The sequence below is a fragment of the Artibeus jamaicensis genome, unplaced genomic scaffold, assembly GCF_021234435.1.
Source record: "Artibeus jamaicensis isolate MK-2021 breed Jamaican fruit bat unplaced genomic scaffold, CSHL_Jam_final contig_700, whole genome shotgun sequence".
NCBI classification, from domain to species: domain Eukaryota; kingdom Metazoa; phylum Chordata; class Mammalia; order Chiroptera; family Phyllostomidae; genus Artibeus; species Artibeus jamaicensis.
Genome location: NW_026521930.1, coordinates 9804749 through 9827062, shown reverse-complemented (window position 1 = coordinate 9827062; position 22314 = coordinate 9804749). Strand labels below are relative to the sequence as shown.

The window sequence follows — 22314 nt, the reverse complement described above, 5'->3', positions numbered from 1 at the left end:
AAAACCAATATTTTTAACTTGTGCACTTGATCACATGGGGGATGGTTAACCCCAGCCCTTAAGACATTGTTTCCTTTCTGGCAAATAATGTTTACTACCAGTTTTTTTCTAATGTATTTCACTTTTATCACTTCTTTTTTAAAAATATGCAGTTGGGATAATGAATCCATTTTACTTGCACAGAGCTGGATGCCGCGAGAAACAGGTATCGTGCTTCAATGGTCACGTTCAATATTTGTCATTTTTTATTCCCTCATATAGTAATTTAAAATGCCTTTTTCCCCAAACAGTAATATTTGCCTCAGATGTAAGAATAAGTTTTGACAGATTTCGAAACTGCATGACAGCAACTGTGATCTCAAAAACCATTATTACAACTAATCCAGGTAAAGGTTATCTGAACTTTTTTATCTTTTTGGAAATGACTGTGTTAGATATTCCAATATTTGTGTATTTGAGAATGAAAGCAAAGCTTGGATTTCACTTAAATTAAAAATGAATGATTGTTGCCCTGGCTGGTGTGGCTCAGTGGACTGAGTGCTGGCCTGCAAACTGAAAGGTCACTGGTTCAATTCTCATGTGTCTCTTGCACATCGATGTTTCTCTCCCTCTCTCCCTCCCTTCCCCTCTCTCTAAAAATAAATGAACATATAAAAATGAATAACTTTTAAAAATGTACCATAAGCTATGTCTTTAATATCTTTACTAAAGAAATATGAGGGCCCTGGCTGGTGTAGCTCAGTGGATTGAGTGTGGGCCCATGAACCAAAGGATTGCAGTTGGATTCCCAGTCAGGGCACATGCCTGGGTTACAGGCCAGTTCCCAGCAGGGGACACACAAGAGGCAATATCAATGTATATTGATATTTCTCTTCCTCTCTCCTTCCCTTCCTATCTAAAGATAAATAAATAAAATCTTAAAAAAAAAGAAATATGAAAAAACACTCATTTTTATATTATTTTAGTTTATATTTTAAAGATTTTGTTTATTCTTAGATAAAGGGGAAGGGAGGGAGAAGGAGAGAAACATTAATGTGAGAGAGCAACATAGATCAGTTGCCTCTTGTACATGCGCTGACCAGGGACTAAACCCACAACCCAGGTATGTGCCCTATCCAGGAATCGAACCAGTGACCCTTCACCCTGCAGGACAATGCCCAACAAACTGAGCCACACCAGTCAGGGCCAGACTCATTTTTAAAACATCCTCCCTTGTGATGAATTTTGAAAGGTCAATGCTATAGCTTAGATAACCTAAATTATTCACTATTTAAATAAATTCAGTTTTACTACATTTAAATAACTTAGTGCTAGAGCACCGAGAACATATGTGTAGTGTTGTCAGTTCATATCTGTAGTTAAATGTTCAGCAGGCCCACTGGAGTGGCTGTTGGAAGGAGTTGTAGCTTATTGGAGCATGAAAGCAGGGGAACAGGACCTGGAGAGACAGGGGACTGGTGTGTGTAATCATCTTCAAAGTACTGTGTGGTGCAGAGAGAGGTCAGCCCAACACTAAAGAAGAGTGCAGAATTCCCCAAAATGGAATTATCCTTCACAGTTTCAAGAAGATATAAATATAGTAGCATGTCATTTTAAACATAAGCTCACTCTACTGGTCAATAGCAAAGCATCAAGGGTTACTGAGAACTACAAAGCAATTTTATATTTTTGACCAAACCATTATCAGAATTTTTAAAAGTAGAATTACTATGATATGTGATGTAAAAGAACAAGACTCAGGGTACTTTTTTATATAAGTACCCTGGATCTTCACATCCACCACAGAATGTTGTCTCCCTGAAAGCAGCATCATGGGAGATGATGTGACAATCAGTGATTTGTTCTTTGCTGAACTTTAATCTGCTGAACACATGCTGTGTGGTGGGCACTGTTCTGAGGTCCTGTGACAAGACACAAATATCTCCACTTTCATGGAGCTCACATTCCAGCAGGTAGAGGCAGATAGTAAACAATAAATGTAACACACCTGTGAATTATGGAATATTTAAGAAGCAAAAGAGAAGCAGAGTCAGGAGGGTCCAGAATGCCACGGTATGGTGATTGTTTATAGAGGGTAGTCAGATAGGCTTCTTTGGGTCTGGGGGATGAAATTTGAGCAAAGATGTGTTGAGGCAGTTAGAGGTATAACCACAGCAAAAAGTGCCAGGCAGGGGGAACAGCCAGTGCAAAGGCCCTAAGGTTGGAATGTGGCTGCCTATAGGCAGAACAGCAGTTTGACCAGAGTGGCTGGAGCTGATAAAGTGGGGGCAGAGAAGTTCAAGTTCAGAGAAGAAATTGTGGTGATCAAGAAAGCCTTACAGGCTGCCCTGGTTGGTGTTGCTCAGTGGATTGAGTGCCAGACTATGAACCAAAGGGTTGCCGGTTTGATTCCCAGTCAGGGCACATCCCTGGGTTTCAGACTGGTCCCCAGTAGGGGCGCTTGAGAGGCAACCATGCATTGATGTTTCTCTCCCTCTCTCTGAAAATAAATAAATAAATAAATAAATAAATAAATAAATAAATAGAAGGCCTTACAGGCTGATAAAAAAAATGTTGCTGGCTTTTTACACTATAGGAAATGTAGGGACCAGGTAAGGGTTTGGAGTACAGCAGTGACAATATCTGACTAATTTCTAAAAGGATTGCTCTGGCTGCTTTGTAGTAAATTGGTGGTGATACAATCATAGTCTTATTCTTTTCTTTTTCATTTTTTAATTTTAATTCTAATTTTTTAAAATTTATTTAATTGTTCAAGTACAGTTTTTTTGTCTTTTACTTCCATCCCTGCCCACCCCCCCAGTGCTCCTCATCTCCCTCCCATTTCCACCCCCCTTAGTTGTCCATGTGTCCTTTATATTAGTTCCTGTCATAGTCTTATTCTTTAATTCCCCCTTTTTTGAGAGGTATACATACCATGATTTATTAATTTAGTAATTTATTAATACAGCATTCAATTAATTAGTTATTATTATTATTGTCTTTAGTAATATCAGTGATGGAAAGTCTCCATCTTTTAAGGGTGATTTGGCCTGGGAAAATATCTAAAAGACAGTTGGACTTATCTTTTGAAAAAGGTTATCAAGCCTGACAGGACTAATTGTATCCAAAATTCAAGACTAAGTTAATGAAACAGACATTTAATGAATGTTTCACATTTGGCTCTGAAAACATTAAAATGCCAAAGTGTTTTGAGCAATGCCAACATTAAAATAAATACCTGTTTCTCAAGGGGACAGTTTAAAGGAGAGTACTTATAAGGGTGCATGAATTTCAGTGTGCTTGCTCAACTCAGTCTTATTTCTAATTTTCTGCACCTGCCATGTAGAAGATAAAACTTCTAATGGTTTAAGCCTTTCTCCTGGCCAGGATATCCAGGCTTCCTTTTTCTCTGCCCTCAGAGCCTTCTTCAGGTAAGGAAGGCAGAACTCCTGCCAGACCCGGACGCCCTGTTGTCAGTAAGGATCTTTATGGCAGTGCCTGCACCACACACTTTCTATCAGCTTTCATCCCAGGGAGCTCACTGGTTTGATTTCTATGACACCACTTCAGCATCTGCTTTCATCTGGTGTGCAGTAATTCTCAGTATTTTAAAAACATTCACTCATTCAGTCATTAATTTATAAATATTTATTGAATATCTTTTATTTGCCAAGTGCTAAGATAAATCCTCTCCAGAATAAGGCAGGATACGAATGGATGGATGGTCAGATGAGTGGAAAAATAGTCACTTTATGCATTGGATACTGGAAATACAGAGATAAAAAGGGAAAACTGCTTACGAGGAATTTCAGTCTAGTTCTGAGAATGAACAGTGGTAAGACTCGTGGTGTTACAGGAGCAAGAAGAAACACCTAACTGCCTAGTGGGTTAAGTTCCAAGCATCATCAGGATGATTGGTAGAGTGTTGGAGTGGATGAGGGATGACTGAAAGACAGTCAGGTGTTGGAGCAGGGGGTTGGGGTGTCAGAGTCATGTGAGAGCCCTTTTTCAAAATCACATTCTTGCCTTCTGGCACCCCATCTGACTATTCCTAAGGATACTCACATCCCAAGTGGAGGAGCAAACCTTTCAAATAATCTTTTTTTGGGGGTGGTTGTTGGTTGGGTGGGTGGGGTTTTTTTTGGGGGGGGTGGGGGGGGGGGGGGGGGGAGTTAAAAATTATTTTCTTCTGATTAGAAAAGAAATAACATGAAATTCAGAAAATAACAAAATCATAAAAAGGAAAACAAAGATCACCTATAATCTACCATCTTATGACAGAATCATGTCTTTAATATATATTCTTTGAGATAATTTTGCATATATGTGTACTTTTTTTAATGAAAAGGAAATTGTTCTGCATAGTTTTGTAGGTGCTCATTCATTATGCTAACAATAGCTGTGTACATGTCCATGTTAATAGAATACTACTTCACATTGTTAATGTCTACCTAATATTCTGTTTGATTGTATTCTTTTATGTCTTCACTTTTTTACCATTAAAAATAATTTTGGATCATTCACAGTTATTTAAAGAGTGATCAGTTTGATTTTTAATTATTACATATTTTCAATTTAAGATACACCAGAAGCTAACATCTTATTGAATTTTATAAGAGAAAATAAAGAAACAGGTCTACTGGATGATGAAATTAACAGTTACTTGAAAGAATCCATAAATTGTAAGTGACCTTTAAATATTATTTGAATTTTTAAAAGGCCAAAATTTGGGCCTGTGACATTTTGTTTTATATAGTGAAAGATACTGTAGTCTTATTCTGTAACTGCTATATTTCGACTTTTCAAAGTAGTTTAAAACTTTTGGAACATTTCTATAACCTTTTGCCAATCTGAGGGGAGCTGAAAAATCAAATTGACTGTATTTTTCTTGTTGATTTTTTTGTTTTTTTAAATTGTATTTTATTGATTATGCCTTTACAATGGTCCCAATTTTTCCCCCTGAAACTCCCTCCACCCAGCATCCCCCACACGCTCAGGCAGTTCCCACACCTTTGTTAATGTCCATGGGTCATGCATATAAGTTCTTTGGCTACTTCATTTCCTGTACTGTACTCTATATCCCCATGACTATTCTGTAACTACCTATTTGTGCTTTTTAATACCTGCACCTTTGCAGCTCTTCTCCCAACCCCCCCCATCTGGCTGCCATCAACATGTTCTCTGTATCTATGAAATGTTTCTGTTCTGCTTATTTGCTTAATTTGTTTTTTAGATTCAATTGTTGATAGATATGTATTTATTGCCATTTTATTGTTCATAGTTTTGATCTATTTTGATCTATAGTTTTGATTATTTTCTTAAATAATCTTTTTAACATTTCATATAATAATGGTTTTGTGATGACGAACTCCTTTAGCTTTTCCTTGTCTGGGAAACTCTTTGTCTGCCCTTTGATTCTAAATGATAGGTTTGCTGGATAGAGGAATCTAGATCATAGATCCTTGCTTTTCATCACTTTGAATATCCCCTGCCAATCCCTTCCAGCCTGCAAAGTTACTTTTGAAAAATCAGCTGACAGTCTTATGGGAATTTCACTGTAGGTAACTAACTTTTCTCTCGCTGGTTTTAAGATTCTCTCTTTATCTTTAACCTCTGGCATTTTAATTATGATGTGTCTTGGAGTGGGCCTCTTTGCATCTATCTTGTTTGGGACTCAGTGCTTCCTGGACTCACATGTCTATTTCCTTCACCAAATTAGGGAAGTTTTCTTTTATTATTTTTTCAAATAGATTTTCAATTTCTTGCTCTTTCTCTTCTCCCTCTGGCACCCCTATGATGCAAATGTTGGTACATTTGAAGTTGTTCTAGAGGCTCCTTATACTATCCTTGTTTTTTTTTGTTTGCATTTTTTTCTTTTTTCTTTTTGCTCTTCTGTGTGGTTGTTTTTCCCTTCCTTTATGTCCCAAAGTACTGATTTAATTTTCAGCTTCATCCACTCTGCTATTAATTCCCTGTAAATTGTTCTTTATTTCAATTAGTGTATACTTCAATTCTGACTGGATCTTTTGTATGCTGTTGAGGTCCTCACTAAGTTCCTGGAGCATCCTTATAACTAGTGTTTTGATCTCTGTATCTGATAGGTTGCTTATCTCCATTTTGTTTAGTTCTTTCTCTGGTGTTTTAATCTGTTCTTTCATTTGGGCCATGTTTCTTTGTCTCCTCATTTTGATAGCCTTCCTGTGTTTGTTTCTATGTATTAGGTAGAGCTGTTTCGACTCTGTGCCTAATGTAGTAGGTGTCCTATGGGGTCCAGTGGCACTATCTTCCCTATCGCCCAAGTTGGTAACTTGAGGTGTGCCTTCAATGTGGGCAGAGTACCCCCTCCTCTTGTAGTTGAGCCTTGATTGCTGTTGGCAGGTCAATGGGAGGGATTTACCCAGGCCAGTCAGCTGCAATGACTGGCCTTGGCCACTGACCACTGCTGTCTGTGGAGGATTGGCTGTGCAGGGGGCCCACTCCACAGAGCAGGGCTTACTTCTACTGGGCTCTGGTGCTCACTTGTGTTCTTTCTGGGGCCATTGGCATAAGCTATAAAGTGACTGGCACCTGGCTGCTTCTTGTGCTAGGCCTGGAGGTGCCCTGGAGAGGCCAGGCTATGAACCAAGGCCATCTGTTGCTAGTGCTGGGCCTGGGGCAACTTAGCAAGGTGGGGGGGGGGTGGCGTTGAGAGGATTTAGGAAGATCAGAAGCTTGTGCCAAGATAAGTCTTTCTTATGGAAAAGCTACTGTTAACTGCTCGGGTGGGCCTGTAAGTTGGGTGGGGCAGGGTCAGGGAATCATCAGGGTGGGGCAAACAGTGTGAGCCAGGTTGATGGAGTCTCCAAATATGGTGTCCTCAGCACTTTGTGGCTCTGTGGGGGGAGGGCTCAGAAGAGGAGCAATGGCCTCTGTCAGCAGTTTTGTCTTGGAGAAAGCCGCCCCCCTGCCCTCACCCTGAAGCCAGACACTTCAGTTCCCTTCCATATGCCAGTGGTGACTTTCAAGCTGCCACCCTGGTGCTGGAGCTCAGAGGGAGTAAATCTGAGTAAATCTGTGTGTGAACCCTTTAAGAGGAACTGCCTGGGAATCCAGAAGTTTCTTACATTGACTCCATCTCCACTGGTTTTACAGCCAGAAGCCATAGGGACTTACTTTCTCAGCACTGGAACCCTGGGCTGGGGGGCCTGATGTAGGGCTGGGACCCCTTGCTCCCAAGAAATGCCTCCTGCTTTTTATCTGCCACACATGGGTGTGTGGGACTGGCCCGTTTTTCATCTCCACATCTCCGCCCTTCTTACCAGTCTGGATAGATGTGTTTTCTTCTTTAATTCTGTGGTTGCTTACCATTCAACTTGATTTCTGCTGGTTCTGAGTGATAGTTGTCCTTTAGTTTAGTTGTAATTTTGATATGGTTGTGTGAGGAGGTAAGCCCCGTTTACCTAGGCTGCCATCATGGAGATAATCACAGCCCCCATGTCTGGGAATACAATGGCACCACCAACTTCTACATCACTCACCTCAGGGAACATGCACCACAAGCCCAAGGCCCACTCTCATTGATTTTTAAGAATTCTTTAGATATACTGGATATGAATCCTTTCTCTCTTCATAGATTGCTAGTGTCTCCTACTCTGTAGCTTGCTTGCCTTTTCAGTCTTGTAATGGCATCTTCTGATTATCATATTCTCCAGTTTAATGATGACCAATTTCTCATTCTTTCCTATTTTCATTAATTTTTGCTTTTATGTCCATTTATATAATCAGTTTTAATATAGCAAATACAATAATTTTTTGTTACTTAACTGAAACTTCTGCATGTTCTTATTTGAATTTTGTAGCTTTTCTATTTGGATATAATTCTTTGGACTTCTTAGAATCTATACAGAGAGAGCTATAATAACTTCTTTTTATTTTTAGTAAATACAATAGTTGATGTCTATACGGTTGAACAATTAAAGGTAAAAGCTTTGAAGAATGAAAGAAAAGCTGACCCTTTCTATGGCATTCTTTATGCCTTCATTTCTACACTGAACATTGATGATGACACTACGAGAGTAGTTAGAAACAAATGGTAAGCAGACAAACTACTTTTAGCAAATTTATTCTTGTAAGAAATTTTTAAAAATTATTGTTAATAAATTTTAAGTTCTAAAAAAGTTCAAGCTATTCTTGGACATCACAAGTGGTTATATATTTGAGAGAAACATAAGTAAATAACCTATACTGAAGTTTCCATGGCAAGCTATTTAGATTCAAAGATTATAGTTGCCTTTAAGGCAAAATTTAATTTACTGTGTTTCTGTAGTCCTATGATACTACCTGAAACTTTTTTTCCTTCGTATTAAATTTATTGGGGTGACACTGGTTAACAAAAGTATACAGGTTTCAGGTGCACAATTCTACAACACATCATCTGTACACTGTATTGTGTGTTCCTCTTCCCCAGTCAAGTCTTCGTCCATCACCACTAATCCCCCACACACTGTCCTCCACCTACCCTCCCTCCCCCTGCCACCCACGCAGTCACCACGCTGTTGTCCATGTCCATGAGTTTTTTTCTTTTTTGCTTAATCCCTTCACCTCCATCAAGCCCCTCACCCCCAACCCCACCCCATCTCCCACAGCTGTCAGCCTGCTCTCTATCTATGAGTCTAGCATTGCCAAAAACTTTTAACCGGAATGAGAAACTGTTGTTTTATAATGTATTAGAAAATTATTTTGTTTGCCACATTCTATATAGCAAGTGACAGCATTTAAAAAAAATTATTTTCAGGTCCTGGCTGGCGTGGCTCAGTGAATTGAATGCCAGCCTGGGAACCATAGGGTCGCTGGCTCTATTCCCAGTCAGGGCACATGCCTGGGCTGTGGTCCAGGTCAGGTCCCCAGTAGGGGGCGCAGAAATGGCAGCCACCTATTGATGTTTCTCTCCCTCTCTTTCTACCTTTCCCTCTGGTTAAAATAAATAAATAAAATACTTTAAAAAAGAAATTATTTTCAACTGCATGATAAATGATTTCCAACCACTTATAGTTCAAAATATCTACTTGCATAGAAAAGTAGACCCCAATAGATTTAATAATCTTACTCAAAAGAAACATCTAAAATTTTATTGTGAAAATTTCCCTACGGGGTTTTGTATTTGAAATTTTTATTGGGATAGTTCTAGATTAACGTGGAATTTTAAGAAATAAATCAGAGAGAGCCCATGGGCACTTTGTCCAGTTTCCTCCACTGGTGACATTTTAAAAAACTGTAGTATCACATCATAGCCATATTGATATTAATTCAATTCACTTATTTGCCCAGATTGACATGCAGTCATTTGCGTGCATTGTGTACATATGTGTGTATTAAGTTCTATATAGTATTATCACATATGTAGGTTTGTGTACCTACCACCACAGTCCAGATAGGGACCTATGGGATTTTTTAATCTTCACCTGAGGATATGCTTATTGATTTTTTTAGAAAGAGAGGAAGGGAGAGAGATAAAAATACCCAACACCCATGTGAGAGAGAAACATTAAAAGTTGCCTCCTGTACATGCCCCAACCAGGGATTGAATTTACAACCTAGGTATGTGTCCTGGCTGGTAATCGAACCTGCAGACTTTTGGTGTACAAGAAGATGTTCCAACCAACTAACTGAGCCACCTGGCCAGGGCTGACCTATGGGTTTTTAGAGCACTTTATGATTTGGTATTAAAGTTGGAAAAAACTAATGTGGAGGCTGTTGGTAAGACAGATTTTGGGGTTTTTAAAAAAATATTTTTCACAAATTTAAATAATTTTTGTCTCATTTTCCTATATTTTTAATATTGATATGTGAAGAAATGCATCTAAAATTTACTTTAAAAGTGACTTGTAGCTAGATAAGAAATCACTATCCTCAGATCACTCCCTTCTTTTTGAGGAATTTGATTTAGTTCTTTTCAAACTAGCTAAAATAAGACCTGCTTTAAAATATGGAGTAGCATGTAATTACCAATTAAAGAGAGGTGAATCTGTCACTAGCAGTACTAACAACATTTAGGATGTGAACCTGCCCAATCCTAAGGGTTTCTGTAGGTGTGCATGTGACCTAGTACAGTACCATCAAGTGAGCATTGGTGGAACCTAGGCTTTCTAGGCCAAGACATAATTCCTCCTGCCTTCAGAACACTGAGCTGGGGAGCTAGTATGGACATACCTGCAATGACAAGAAATACCATGTGACAGGATATAGTCAGTGCTGAAATATGAGTTATGCAACTGTTCAGAGAAAGGAAGGGGTGAAGGCTGGGGTGCAGGAAAGAAAGGCCCCAGTAGGGAAATGAGCCTGGGCAGGATCCTGCCGGGTGGAAGGTGGGAAGCAAGATAGTGAGCTTATGCCGGTTTCAGATGGACTGTAGATACTGAAAATAAGACTCATAATTTTGTATGTTTGTCTTGTATACTGCTCGGTGCCGAGCACTCTGAAATTACTTACTTCGATTTAGACTTGTAAGTGATAATTCTGCTAGGAAGCAGGTTTGTCACTTAGGGCCTTCACATTTTATCATTGTCCTTTGTTTCTTTTCAGTTCAGGCTGTGGTTACAATATACATGAAGCATCCAGCGTTTGTACAACTTGCAATAAAGATTCTTCAGAGTTTAAATCTGTTCTTCTCAGCTTTGATATGCTAATTGATCTTACAGATCACACAGGGACCCTCCGTTCCTGTAGTCTCGCAGGAAGTGTCGCTGAGGAGACTTTGGGCTGCACGGTAAATAGCAAAAAGGAAACCGTGTTTAGAAATAGTTCCCAATTGGATTCTCTTCCTCCAAAATATAGGTGATTTTGGTGAACATTTGTTAGAAATTAATTTATAAATAAAGAGGTCTTTGAAAGACCAATCTTGATTTAAATATACATTGCTTTCTTTAATGAACAAAAAGTTACATATTGTATACTGAAATCATAGCTAATATTAACTATTAGGAATAATGGCAGAGGTCCTGGACCATAATGAAGAAAAACAAAACCATTTATATAGTCAAGTGACAATGGGTAAAACAACACATTGGAGATGTTGATCAGCTATGAGGCAGTCCTTCCTGAAGGAGGATTTGGCAATATTTCACCTATCCAGCTATATAAAGTCAGCCATGAGTATTCTCCTCCTTCTGCACTATAGGAGAGCAGCAGATACTTAGAGATGAGAGTGTGTACTTGATGATAAGCATTTGTTTATTATTGTTAAAATCAGCTTCTGACATTTACTATTAAACCTCAGTTCAAAGTGATTCCCAGTTTGTCAAGGGGAGTTTTCTGTGCTAAGCCACCCGATTAGCTTCAGAGATTCAGCTTAGAGCAGGTCTCTGGCCTTACCTTCTCTATCAAGAGAACTGAGCTGTAATTACTATAAATAAAATTCTACTTCTAGTGAGCAAATTGAAATTTCACCTTGTTGACAAGATGAGTTATCTATATATATTTTGGAAATCTTTGTTTGATTTTTTTTTTAACCAGGTAAATGAGTTTCTTGCAATGACCGATGAACAGAAAACAGCATTGAAGTGGCAATTTCTTTTGGAAAGAAGCAAAATTTATTTAAAAGTTAGTGTATTTTATAGTACTATGTTATTCTATATATTCATACAAAATAAAGTCCTAGAGTGTGACATAATAAACTAGGGAATTTGTTATTTTTAATAATGCCCAATTCCCAGATGTGCAGAAGGATCCGGCTGCTGTAGTAACAGTAGAAGTAATCAGGTTTTTTCATATAGCGTAAGGTCATCACAAATGATACCAAAGAAATAGGTCAACAAAGAAAATATCCAGTAATGTTAACTGCAAGCTGGGTCTCCCCGTGCTTGTGGCAACCCATGAAGTGCTCTCCTCACTTCAGTAAGCAGGATACAGTAGCATATAGTTAAATGCTTAGATGCTGGGTTAAGACAGACTCAGGTAAGAATCCCGATTCCACCATTCCTCAGCCTATGTGATCCTGGGAAGGTTAATTAACTTCTCTAAGCCTCTAAAATTCTGTGATCCTCCTGCAGCACTAGTGACATGACAGTTTTGGAGGATCATAGAATCTTAGTGTTAAAGGTGTAAAAAGGGGAGAGAGACAAACTCACCTTGTTTTGCAAATGAGGAAAGTGAGACAGAGAAATGTTGCCACTAGCCTCAAGTCACAGGTGAGATAGGGCCACAGCCTATATTATTTCTCTCCTCTCGTTGTTCTCAAATGTTTTCTCCTTTACACTCTTTACAGTTGGAAGTTCTTGTTTAAGTGAGTTAAATCTGGTTATATTTACTATACCAGAACTTAACATTAAGAAAAATGTAAAACATATTTCTGATCATGCATTTTATTAGCTGTAATGATATCATCCCATGTCACATAGCCTCAAGAAAACTACAGTGTATTCAGATGAAAGAATGAGAATAAAAAAGGCAAAGAGGGTCTTAGTATCATTAGGAAAATACAGGGTCCGGCAGAAGTAAGGCCTGCTTGAATGTGGTGCATAGGGTAATAATATGAGTGTAATAATTTATAGTTTTAATTTGCACATTTCACCTGAAATGTCATATGGTGTGCTTGAGTGTGATACTGTTATATTACAGAATTATATGCTTATGATTTTTTAATAAAATATTTTGTAATAAAAAAGAGGCATTATTTGTGCTGGACCCTGTAGTTGTCATCTCATGGATAATCTTGAAAGAGTCTTTGTGAACACTGTGTCGCTCCATCTCAGCCTCTTAAGTAGGTTTTTCCATTTCCCAGTGTCTTCCTTCCCTGTGGTCTCAAGTATATCTGAATAGGTTTTGAACATGGAGTCACCAATGGCTTCACCAAGATTTCTAAGACCTTGGTGTGAGGGTCCTTCACTACTAGGCTGAAGGAGGGAAATTACAGTAATATGCTGCATCTCTTCCACCATTAGACATAACTACTGTCTACTCTCAAATCATAATATACTCAGCTCCTTGACCAATTTTATTTTTCCTCCAAACAGGAGATACAACTTGCTAATGAGTTTGATCAATTTAAGTATATGGCAACTTAGAGTTTTCCAAACTTAACTCAAATGTAACAACAAATTTCTCTCAAGTAAAAGGACATTGTACCTTTCCAAAGACTATATTAAAAGATATTTAAGTCAGGACTTCTGGCCAAGATGGAGGCATATGCAGACCAATGTGCCTCCTGGCACAACCAAAAGAAGGACAACAACAAATTTAAAAATAAAGAACAACCAGAACTGACAGAAAATCGAACTGTATGAAAGTCCAACAACTACGGAGTTGAAGAGGAAACATTCATCCAGACTGGTAGGAGGGGCAGAGATGGGCAGCCTGGCAGAGAGGACTTGTGGCAAGTCCGCAGCTGGAGGACCCAGCAAGGTGGCAGCTAGTGGACCAGGCGGCCCCTCATTTGCGGGCAGATAAATGGGAGAAGTTCATTGGAGAGACCCACAGGGTCCTTGTATGTACACAAACCCACCCACCCACCTGGTAGTCAGCACCAGAAGAGCCCAGTTTGATTGTGGGAAGTCAGAGGAGTGACTGAAAACTGGCAGAGAGCAGTGCAAGCAGTCTTCTTCTCTCTAAGACCCCTCCCCCAGAGATAGCATTGCAATGCAGCAAGGTGGGTTGCTCCACCCTAGTAAACACCTAAGGCCCCTCCCCTTACTATGTAACGTGTGCACTGAGACCCCCCCCCAAAAAAAATGGCCCAAATGAAAGAACAGATCAAAGCTCCAGAAAAAATACAACTAAGCAACAAATAGATAGCCAACCTATCAGATGCACAGTTCAAAACACTGGTAATCAGGATGTTCACAGAATTGGTTGAATATGTTCACAAATTAGAGGAAAAAATGAAGGCTATGCTAACTGAAATACCTTAGGGCGGCAATAGTGATGGGAAGGAAACCGGGACTCAAATCAACAGTGTGGACCAGAAGGAAGAAACATTCAGCCAGAACAGAATGAAGAAACAAGAATTCAAAAAATGAGGAGAGGCTTAGGAATCTCCAGGACTTCTTTAAATGTTCCAATATCCAAATCATAGGGGTGCCAGAGGAGAAGAGGAAGAGCAAGAATTTGAAAACATAATGAAGGGGAATTTCCTAAGCCTTCCTTCCAGGAAAGTCCAGGAAACTCACAGAGTCCCAAAGAAGTTGTACCTAAGGAGGAACACACCAAGGCACATCATTAATCACATTAGCCAAGATTAAGGATAAGGAGAGCATCTTAAAAGCAGCAAGAGAAAAGGAGACAGTTACCTACAAAGGAGTTCCCATAAGATTGTCCGCTGAGTTCTCAAAAGAAATATTGCGGGCAAGAAGGGGCTGAGAAGAAGTATTCAAAGTCGTGAAAGGCAAAGACCTATATCCAAGATTACTCTATCCAGCAAAGCTATCATTTAGAATGGAAGGGCAGATAAAGTGCTTCCCAGACAAGGTCAAGTTAAAAGAGTTCATCATCAGCAAGCCCTTATTATATGAAATGTTAAAGGGACTTATCTAAGAAAAAAAGTTAAAAAACATACATAGTAAAATGACAGCAAACTCACAATTATTAACAACTACACCTAAAACAAAAACAAACTAAGGAAACAACTAGAACAGGAAGGGAGCCACAGAAATGGAGATCACATGGAGGGTTAGCAACAGGGGAGTGGGAGGAGGAGAGAGGGGGAAAAGGTACAGAGAATAAATAGCATAGATGGTAGGTAGAAAATAGACAGCGGGAGGACAAGAATAGTATGGGAAATGTAAAAGCTAAAGAACTTAAGACACATGAACATGAACTAAAGGGGGGAATGTGGGTGGGGGGTGTGCAGGGTGGAGGGGAATGAAGGGGGGGAAATGGGACAACTGTAATAGCATAATCAATAAAACATTTAATAAAAATAAAAATATATTTAAGCCAGATATAAATGATTATATCACAAAATGTAGTAAAGATCATGAGAATCAAACACAATTTCAGTTGTTATAAATGAGTTATAATAGAATAGTTAATTTTAAAAATAACTTTCATTACTCTGCTAATATTAGAAAAACAATATTCTATATAGATTGGACACTATATATTTATCTTATTTCAATTAAGAACAATGGCTACTTAAAATGATTCTGTTGGAGGGATTTCAAAGTGAGGTATTTTAATGTTTCAAACATACCATGTTATTAGAGTTACAGTATCCTTGTAAGTCTACTATTTGTGTTAAGAAATGTTTCCAAAAGGGGTAAAATCATGACTCTCGTACAAAAGTAAAATGAACACATGTCAAAGATTTAATTTAATTCATTCATTAATAAAAGAATCAATAAGGTGTTTTTAAAAATGAGTTCAAATGAGAATTGGAAGAATTAGACACATAGGCAGACAATCAGAAAGGCTGAAACGAGTTTGCTTATAGATGTAAAACTGGCCTCTCATATAGTACAGAATCACTTGCATCTTCACCCAGACCGAATTCATTTGGATGTCTATGAGCAACATCATCTGTGTCACTATCAGTTTGTTTTTTTGTTTGTTTGTTTTTTTTTACAATGTACAGCCAGTGCGATGAAAGATGCAGACCACTGCACACTCAGGCAACTAGGAAGGTGCTCTAGCCAACATCAGACCGCGGAGGAGCACGCCACGGAAAACTGCCCACTTCCCTCGGGTGCCCATTTCAGTCTTTTCAGAGTGTTCCTGACATTAGTACATTTTTCCTATTAGTCTTTGAAATGAAAATGACTAGCTAATGTGTCCTTCCACTCTGTATTAAATAAAGTGTTGATGAAAGTGTTTTGTTAATTGTAAACATTAAAACATCACTATTAATAAACTTCATCATATTCTTATAGTCTAATAGATTATGTTACTACTACAGGTTAACTTCTGTCACAATACATTAAGCCCTTTTTTCCTACATGTTAGATTTGAAATCCCAACTTTCCCACCAGAGAAAAATAACTTGGATTTTTACCAAAACCAGATTTGTAATTTCTCTTTTGAACTCTGCCGGAGACTTGAACTCTTTTTGTCTTAGAGCTTTAATTGACATGTTAACATCTATGAGCAAAACTCATTGCAGTTCTCTGTTGCATTCTCTGTCCTGGTCATTGGCTTTCAATTTCATATACATGGTGACTTAAAAAACTAATTCGCTCTTTTTTCTCCCTACAGTTTTTTTCATCAGACAGAGCAAGGGGTGGATTGAGAATCAGTGTGCTCTCATGTAAGCTTGCAGATCCCGTTGAAGCAAGTAGGAACTTGTCTGGACAAGGAAATATTTAAACCAGATAACAGTGTAAACTCTGGGAAAGAATATGAGCTTTAACTACCTTTAAAGTGGAAAATGAGTTTGAAAAACATGGATAAAATTGTATTTTGTTCAAATATGGTAAAAATGTTTTATAAATTGTTATGTTTTCTCTTGGTATTGGTTTGGGGTAAGTCTTAAACAGCTGTCTCACCCGAGCTCAGTTTTAGAAGGCCATTTCTACTGGCTACGTCCTCTCTCTTCCCAAGTTGGAAAATGTTTATGTGAATAATAAACAAATTTAACCTTTCCCACAGATTCGTTTCTTTTATTAAGCCCCTTCCCTTTTCGCCTTATTTGTCTGTGAAAGACCTGAACCTCTAAAAACAACTTAACTAGAGCAATGGCTCATTCTGCTTTTCTGTAGCTGAAAGGGCACAAATGAGAGGCTCTGTCAGCACCAGGTGGGAACAGCAGAGGTCTGTGGGCAATGCTGTGCAACTGCTTTGAACGCCCTAAAGCCTTGTGAATCCCTTGCCTCCTCCAGTGATACCTAATGCGTTGGAGCTACCCAGTGCTTTTGAAGACTTGCTGACTCAGGGCTGACATTTGTGAGTCCAAATCAACTGGGAGGGGACCAACTTCAAAAGTTATATGAACGATGCGGAGTCTTAGGAACTTGGCACAGTGAGAGGTCTGCTTGGACAGAAGGACAACACCCTCCTTCTATCTCAGCCGTCCTTGCAGGAGCCCCAAAGCACTCTCCTCAGCTCTCCTCATTCTGAGTTATTTATTTCAGGGTACAGACCCACCTACACCATCAGCTTTGATCAATAGTCTGGGAGGTTTGGCCAACATATTTTGGGGCTGGCACTTCAGAAGGCAGCACTTCACCCACTGCAGGAAAGGAAAAAAGTATCCGAAACTCTTTATACAGCTGGTGTTGGGAGATAAACTTACCTTGTCAGTAATGTTTTCTCTGGCTTTTACCATAGGCAGCCATGGAGAAAGGGTATAGGTTGACCTCTAGTGTGTCCAAATTGTGGTTATAAGCAAGGTAATAGAGGATTTGACTGTGCAAACAGCAAATGTGCCCAATGAAGAGCTTCCTTTTTCTCTTCCTTGAGTTGGGGAATGGGTCTGTTAAGCAAGGTGAATCGAAGGATGGATGAGAAGGAAGGAGGGAAAGTGGTGGAGGGTTGAGGACGATGCTCTTCCCCTTGGGAGCAGGGAGCGGTCAGGTTGGGGAGGGGAGAGAAGTGATGGCACCCACTGGCAGCCACATTCACATCCTCTGTTAGTTACACAAGAGCAGGTGTTTGAGAGCACAGGAGACAAGAATGCCTGGCCCAGAGGGTGTATTAGGAGCTGCTGTGCCAGGCCTCCTGGTGGCCTGACCTCTGGCGACGGGTCTCAGAGTACCAATGCTTGGGCTCAGAGTGCCAGGGCCAACTGTTTGGGCTCCTGCAGTCCATGGGCCGCAGCTGCTCTGGCTCTTGCACCACTAGCTGTAACTGCATAATACTGGCGCCCTTGAAGAAGGTGCAGATGCAGTAACTAGTGTTCCCCAACCACAGAGCCCTAGTGAGGTGGTGGAGGGCTCTGACTGACCTCCTTACTGCTACGCTGGTGACCTCTCTGTGACATTTCACTTGTTGGAGACCCCTTGCTTGTCACTGTAGGGACACCCAGTTGCTAATTTCATCTGATTACACAGGGTTAGGTGTCAGGACACACTGAATCAGAGACGCCAATTCAAAGTCTAAATTACACATTCTACAAAATGATTACAAATTGATTTAAATATAAAATTTGGTTGTATTGGCTCTGGAGCTTTAAGTTGTTCTTCTGCTTGAGCCATAATTTTCTGGTCTGGTCACACCTGTTACATATGAGGAGGGGAAAGCTTAGGTGTTCACCAGGGCGGGTCAACCCAGTTGCTGGGTTGTGACGCTATATATGAGGGCTGGGTCAGAAAGGGAACAATGGTGCTTCTTCTGCTCTCTCTTAGATTTCAGTCAGTCCCCTCTGTCACTTCCCACAAGCAAACTGGGCCCTTCTGGTCCTGGTTCCCAGGTGGGTGGGCTTGTGTACATTCTAGGACCCCGTGGGTCTCTCTAATGAACTCTCCTGTGAGGGTGGGAGCCTGTCCCGGCACCTCAAGCCCGGAAAGTTTTTTCGATGGGTGCTTTTAGGCTTTATTTCCCGGCCCTGGGGCCCTGGGTCGCAAGGTCTGTCTCACTGTCCATTTTTTCACCTGGTTTATCTGCGTGTGAATGTGTGACCGCAGTCAGCCAGCCACCTTGCGCCCTCACAGTGTCTGTCCGTTGCCACCCCAGGCCTGGGATCTGTCAACCGTCTCCTGCTCGCCTGGGTCGGTCCCCCAGCCACCGCTTTTCCCCTTGAGGGACCCCTCTCCACTGGCCGCTGACTCTGCCCCTCTTACCGGTCTGGCTGAATGGTTTGTTGTTGTCGGACTTCTGTACAGTTCAATTTTCTGTCTGTTTTGGTTGTGCTTTTATTTCTTCATTTTTGTTGTCCTTAAATTTGGTTGTGGAAGGAGGTACAGTATTTCCACCTACACCTCCATCTTGGCCAGAAGTAAAATTTGGTTGTAGATTAGTGAGAGTGCAGGCACTCATAGAGTTAAAACAAAAAACAAAAAACAAGAAGCATCTTTCCCATCAACACGAAACATGCAACCTCCCATGCCTTGATAGTGTGGCTCAGTGGCCTGGGTGTCAACCCACAAACTGAAAGGTCATTGGTTTAATTCCTGATCAGGGCTCATGGCTGGGTTGCAGGTCAGGTCCTTGACTGTGGGCATGTGAGAGGCAACCAACTGATGTTTCTCTTTCACATCCATGTTTCTCTCCCTCTCTTTCTCCCTCCCTTTGCTTTTCTCTAAATAATACATAAAATTTTAAAAATACAAAATATATAACCCCCTGTCCGGGATCTGCATTTCCCCGCTTTTTTCCGGGAGCTGTTTTTCCTGGTGACTTTTCTATGTGAAAAAGCTTGGTGCATCTATCAATAAGACTAACAGATTTAGGCAGCTGCAGTATTTTAAACTTTTATGGGAAGCAGGTATTCAAGTAGAAAGTGATAAAATACTCAGTGATTAACTGACCAACAGGATATAAGTCCCTAAATAGAAGCACTGAGTTAAGAGTACAGGCCTGGAGTCAGATACCTGCATTTGAATCCTGGTTCTACTACTTATTAACTTTGTGACCTTGGGACAAGCCACTTGGCCTCTCTGTGTTCTACTGCCCTCATCCGTGAAAAGGGAGTATTAATATAAATAGAACCTACTTCAGAGGTGACTGTGAGGATTAAATGAAGATCCTCGAGTAAATACATGTAAAAACTTAGAACAGTGTGAGGCCCTTAAGCACACCGTAACATCAGGGCTTGTTTTTTGTTGTGTGGCCCAGGGAAAACTGAGGTCCTAATCCCCTAAAAGGACCCCTTCATGGTGCTACTGGAACCAATATAATAAACCTAGCACTTTAACAGTTCATTAAACTCTGGAGAAACCCTTCTTTCTAGCAACAGCGTTTAGAACCCTAGCCCACCTTCTCAGAAGTCTCCTGGGGCCCAGGTCGAATCTAACTAGACTAACGAAGATACTAAGGTCCACAGGTGAAATTTTTCTTCCGGGTCATCTAAGTAGTTAGCAATAAAGTTAAGACTAGAATTTGATTTGCGAAAAAACCACAGTACTGTGGTTAGACAGAGCAAAGCCTTTGAAGTCAGAGAGGTTACTAGTTCTTACCACCTATGTAACCTGGAGAAATTTACTTAACTTCCTGACCTCAGTTTCCATCTGCATATTAGGAATGATCATCATCACCTTGAGTCGGGGTGGTGATTAAATGTGTTGAGTTAGAATCTACCCTCCCGGAGGTCAGTCAGTGCTGGCTTCCCTTGTCCAGCCCCTGCCCAGTGCTGCTCATCACACACAAGACCTTAGGAAGCCGACACCCCTCCAGCTCTCCTCCACAGACCCCCACACCTCCCTAGGGTTTATCATAATGCAATTCCGTAAGACATTAGATGTACCGGTAGTCAAAATACAATCTCATTTTGCAGTGACATCGTTTTCCTTTTTTTCTCATCACACAAGTATACTTGTCTAGCTTTTCTGGGATCGTTAGGCTTTTTTGCCCGAACCAGAGTGCTAGGCTCCTCTGCATCCGTGCTGTCAACATGGAAGCCAAAGCAGCCAGTCCAAATTGAAATGTGCTGTAAGCATAAAATGGGCAACAGGCTTTGAAGACTTAGTCCCCTGCCCTCCTCCAAAATGTGAAATTATCTCATTATACAAATATTTATACTGAAAACATGTTGAAATATTATTTGGCTGTACCAGGTTAAATAAAATATATCAAAATGAATCCGACTTCTTTTTTAGTTTTTTTAAACTGTGGCTATGAGAAAATTTTAATTTACATCGTGACTTGCACTGTATTCTATCGGAGAGCGCGGATCGCTAACATGGACCTGTAAGACATCAGACGACCGAACTTACAAATGAACACGTGACACAAAACCACCACGCTCACAGCACGCACCCGGGAAGCTACAAAGAAAAGAAAACGAAGTGAGGCTTAAGTTAAAATAACACAAAAACACACCAATAAGCAAATAAAGAATAGCCAGGGAAGGAAACTGTAAGAATACAAAAAGAAAAAATACAAAACCTTATGCATAAGAATTCTCTAAAGAGTTATAGCAATTTGAGAAATAAATAATCATAAAAGCTCATTGTAAAATGAATCAAAACTCAGATAAGAACTCTATAAATCAGAGGGCTCGGGTGGGAATCCATTAAAAAACTCGGAGAAATAATATTTACTAACACAAAATGTTCAATGTACAGAAATTCTGTACCTTCACTTTTTGAAAAAGATCATCAGATTAAGGGAAATCGTGGTTTATAAACTTGTATGTGTATATATTCTATACTTGACCTTCAAAATTTGAAATGATAGGTTTTGAAAAGAGAAACCAAATCCAATTAAACTAAATAACAAGACATACTTATAGTCCTAGGAAAGAAATACGGAAGAGTTTGTCTTTATTTCATAAACTTGTAACAAAAGGAAAAAGAAAGTCTCAGACATTCTCTGCATAAGAACGATTAATGGAGTGATTCTCACAGTGTGGCCCAGGGACAACTGAGGTCCTAATCCCCTAAAAGGACTTTGCAAGATCAAAACTATTTTCCTAATAATTTTTAAAGTTGTCTTTTTCACTTATTCTGTTTTCCAGAGGCTGTATGTGTCATGCTGTAACAGACTGAATGCAGAAGCAGTAACAAGCCCAGTGTCTTTTATTAAGACAGACGTTAAAGAGAGTTGCAAGAATGTGAAACAATGCCACTCTTCTCACCGAGTTTTTCGTTCTTTTGGAGAATAGTTATTTTTCATAAGAAATGTTATTTAAATCGAGAAATGAATTACAAATAAAGTTCTTTAATTTCCCCATTTACATTTCTATTAAGGTCAATAGAGACAGGTACAACACACATATTCGGAATCCTAGTGACTTTTAAGATGATAGCAAGGTCCTGAGGCCGAAAGGTTTGAGCACCACTGACGGTTACAATAAGGGATAAACGGGGTAAATCACAACACACATGTGGATAGCCAGACCACCTCTACCCCGGAAGGCTATTACTGCTATTTATATCACAGAAATTTCTAACAGTTCAAATTCTCTAGTGACCAGCAAAGAAAAAGTCTGGTGGGGGTAAAATTGGACAGGAAATTAAATGTGTCCTATTCTGTTAGAAGGTTGCATTCTGACCTGAAGGCAAATTCTAGACAATGAAATAGAACACTTCATTATTAACTAACCTCATGTTTATGCCGTAAGCAATAATTTAATGCTGTCACAGCGCCCCCCTGAGGTGCTCGAAAATTCATACAAAACCGTAAGCTATCCAGTACCAAAGGTACATTCTGAGAGGTTGATATACTTATCTTCCATGAAACATTTAAATCATTTCATACTAATTTCATCCTCAAACTGTTAGCCTGCCCAAGATGATGCCTATGCAGACAGTGCCATACTTGCACACTAAAAAG

General features: G+C 39.8%; 1 protein-coding gene across 1 annotated transcript in view; it reads left to right on the top strand.

Annotated features, from left to right (window-relative positions):
* Positions 1 to 16274, top strand: part of MEIOB (meiosis specific with OB-fold) — a 45008-nt gene extending 28734 nt beyond the window's left edge. The window contains exons 8-13 of the mRNA XM_037157362.2: positions 153 to 205; positions 291 to 386; positions 4560 to 4661; positions 7897 to 8050; positions 10540 to 10723; positions 16141 to 16274. Coding sequence (XP_037013257.1) covers positions 153 to 205; positions 291 to 386; positions 4560 to 4661; positions 7897 to 8050; positions 10540 to 10723; positions 16141 to 16251 — 700 coding nt within the window. The 3' untranslated portion in view covers positions 16252 to 16274. The remainder of the gene's footprint in view (positions 1 to 152; positions 206 to 290; positions 387 to 4559; positions 4662 to 7896; positions 8051 to 10539; positions 10724 to 16140) is intronic.
* The last annotated feature ends 6040 nt before the right edge of the window (positions 16275 to 22314 follow it).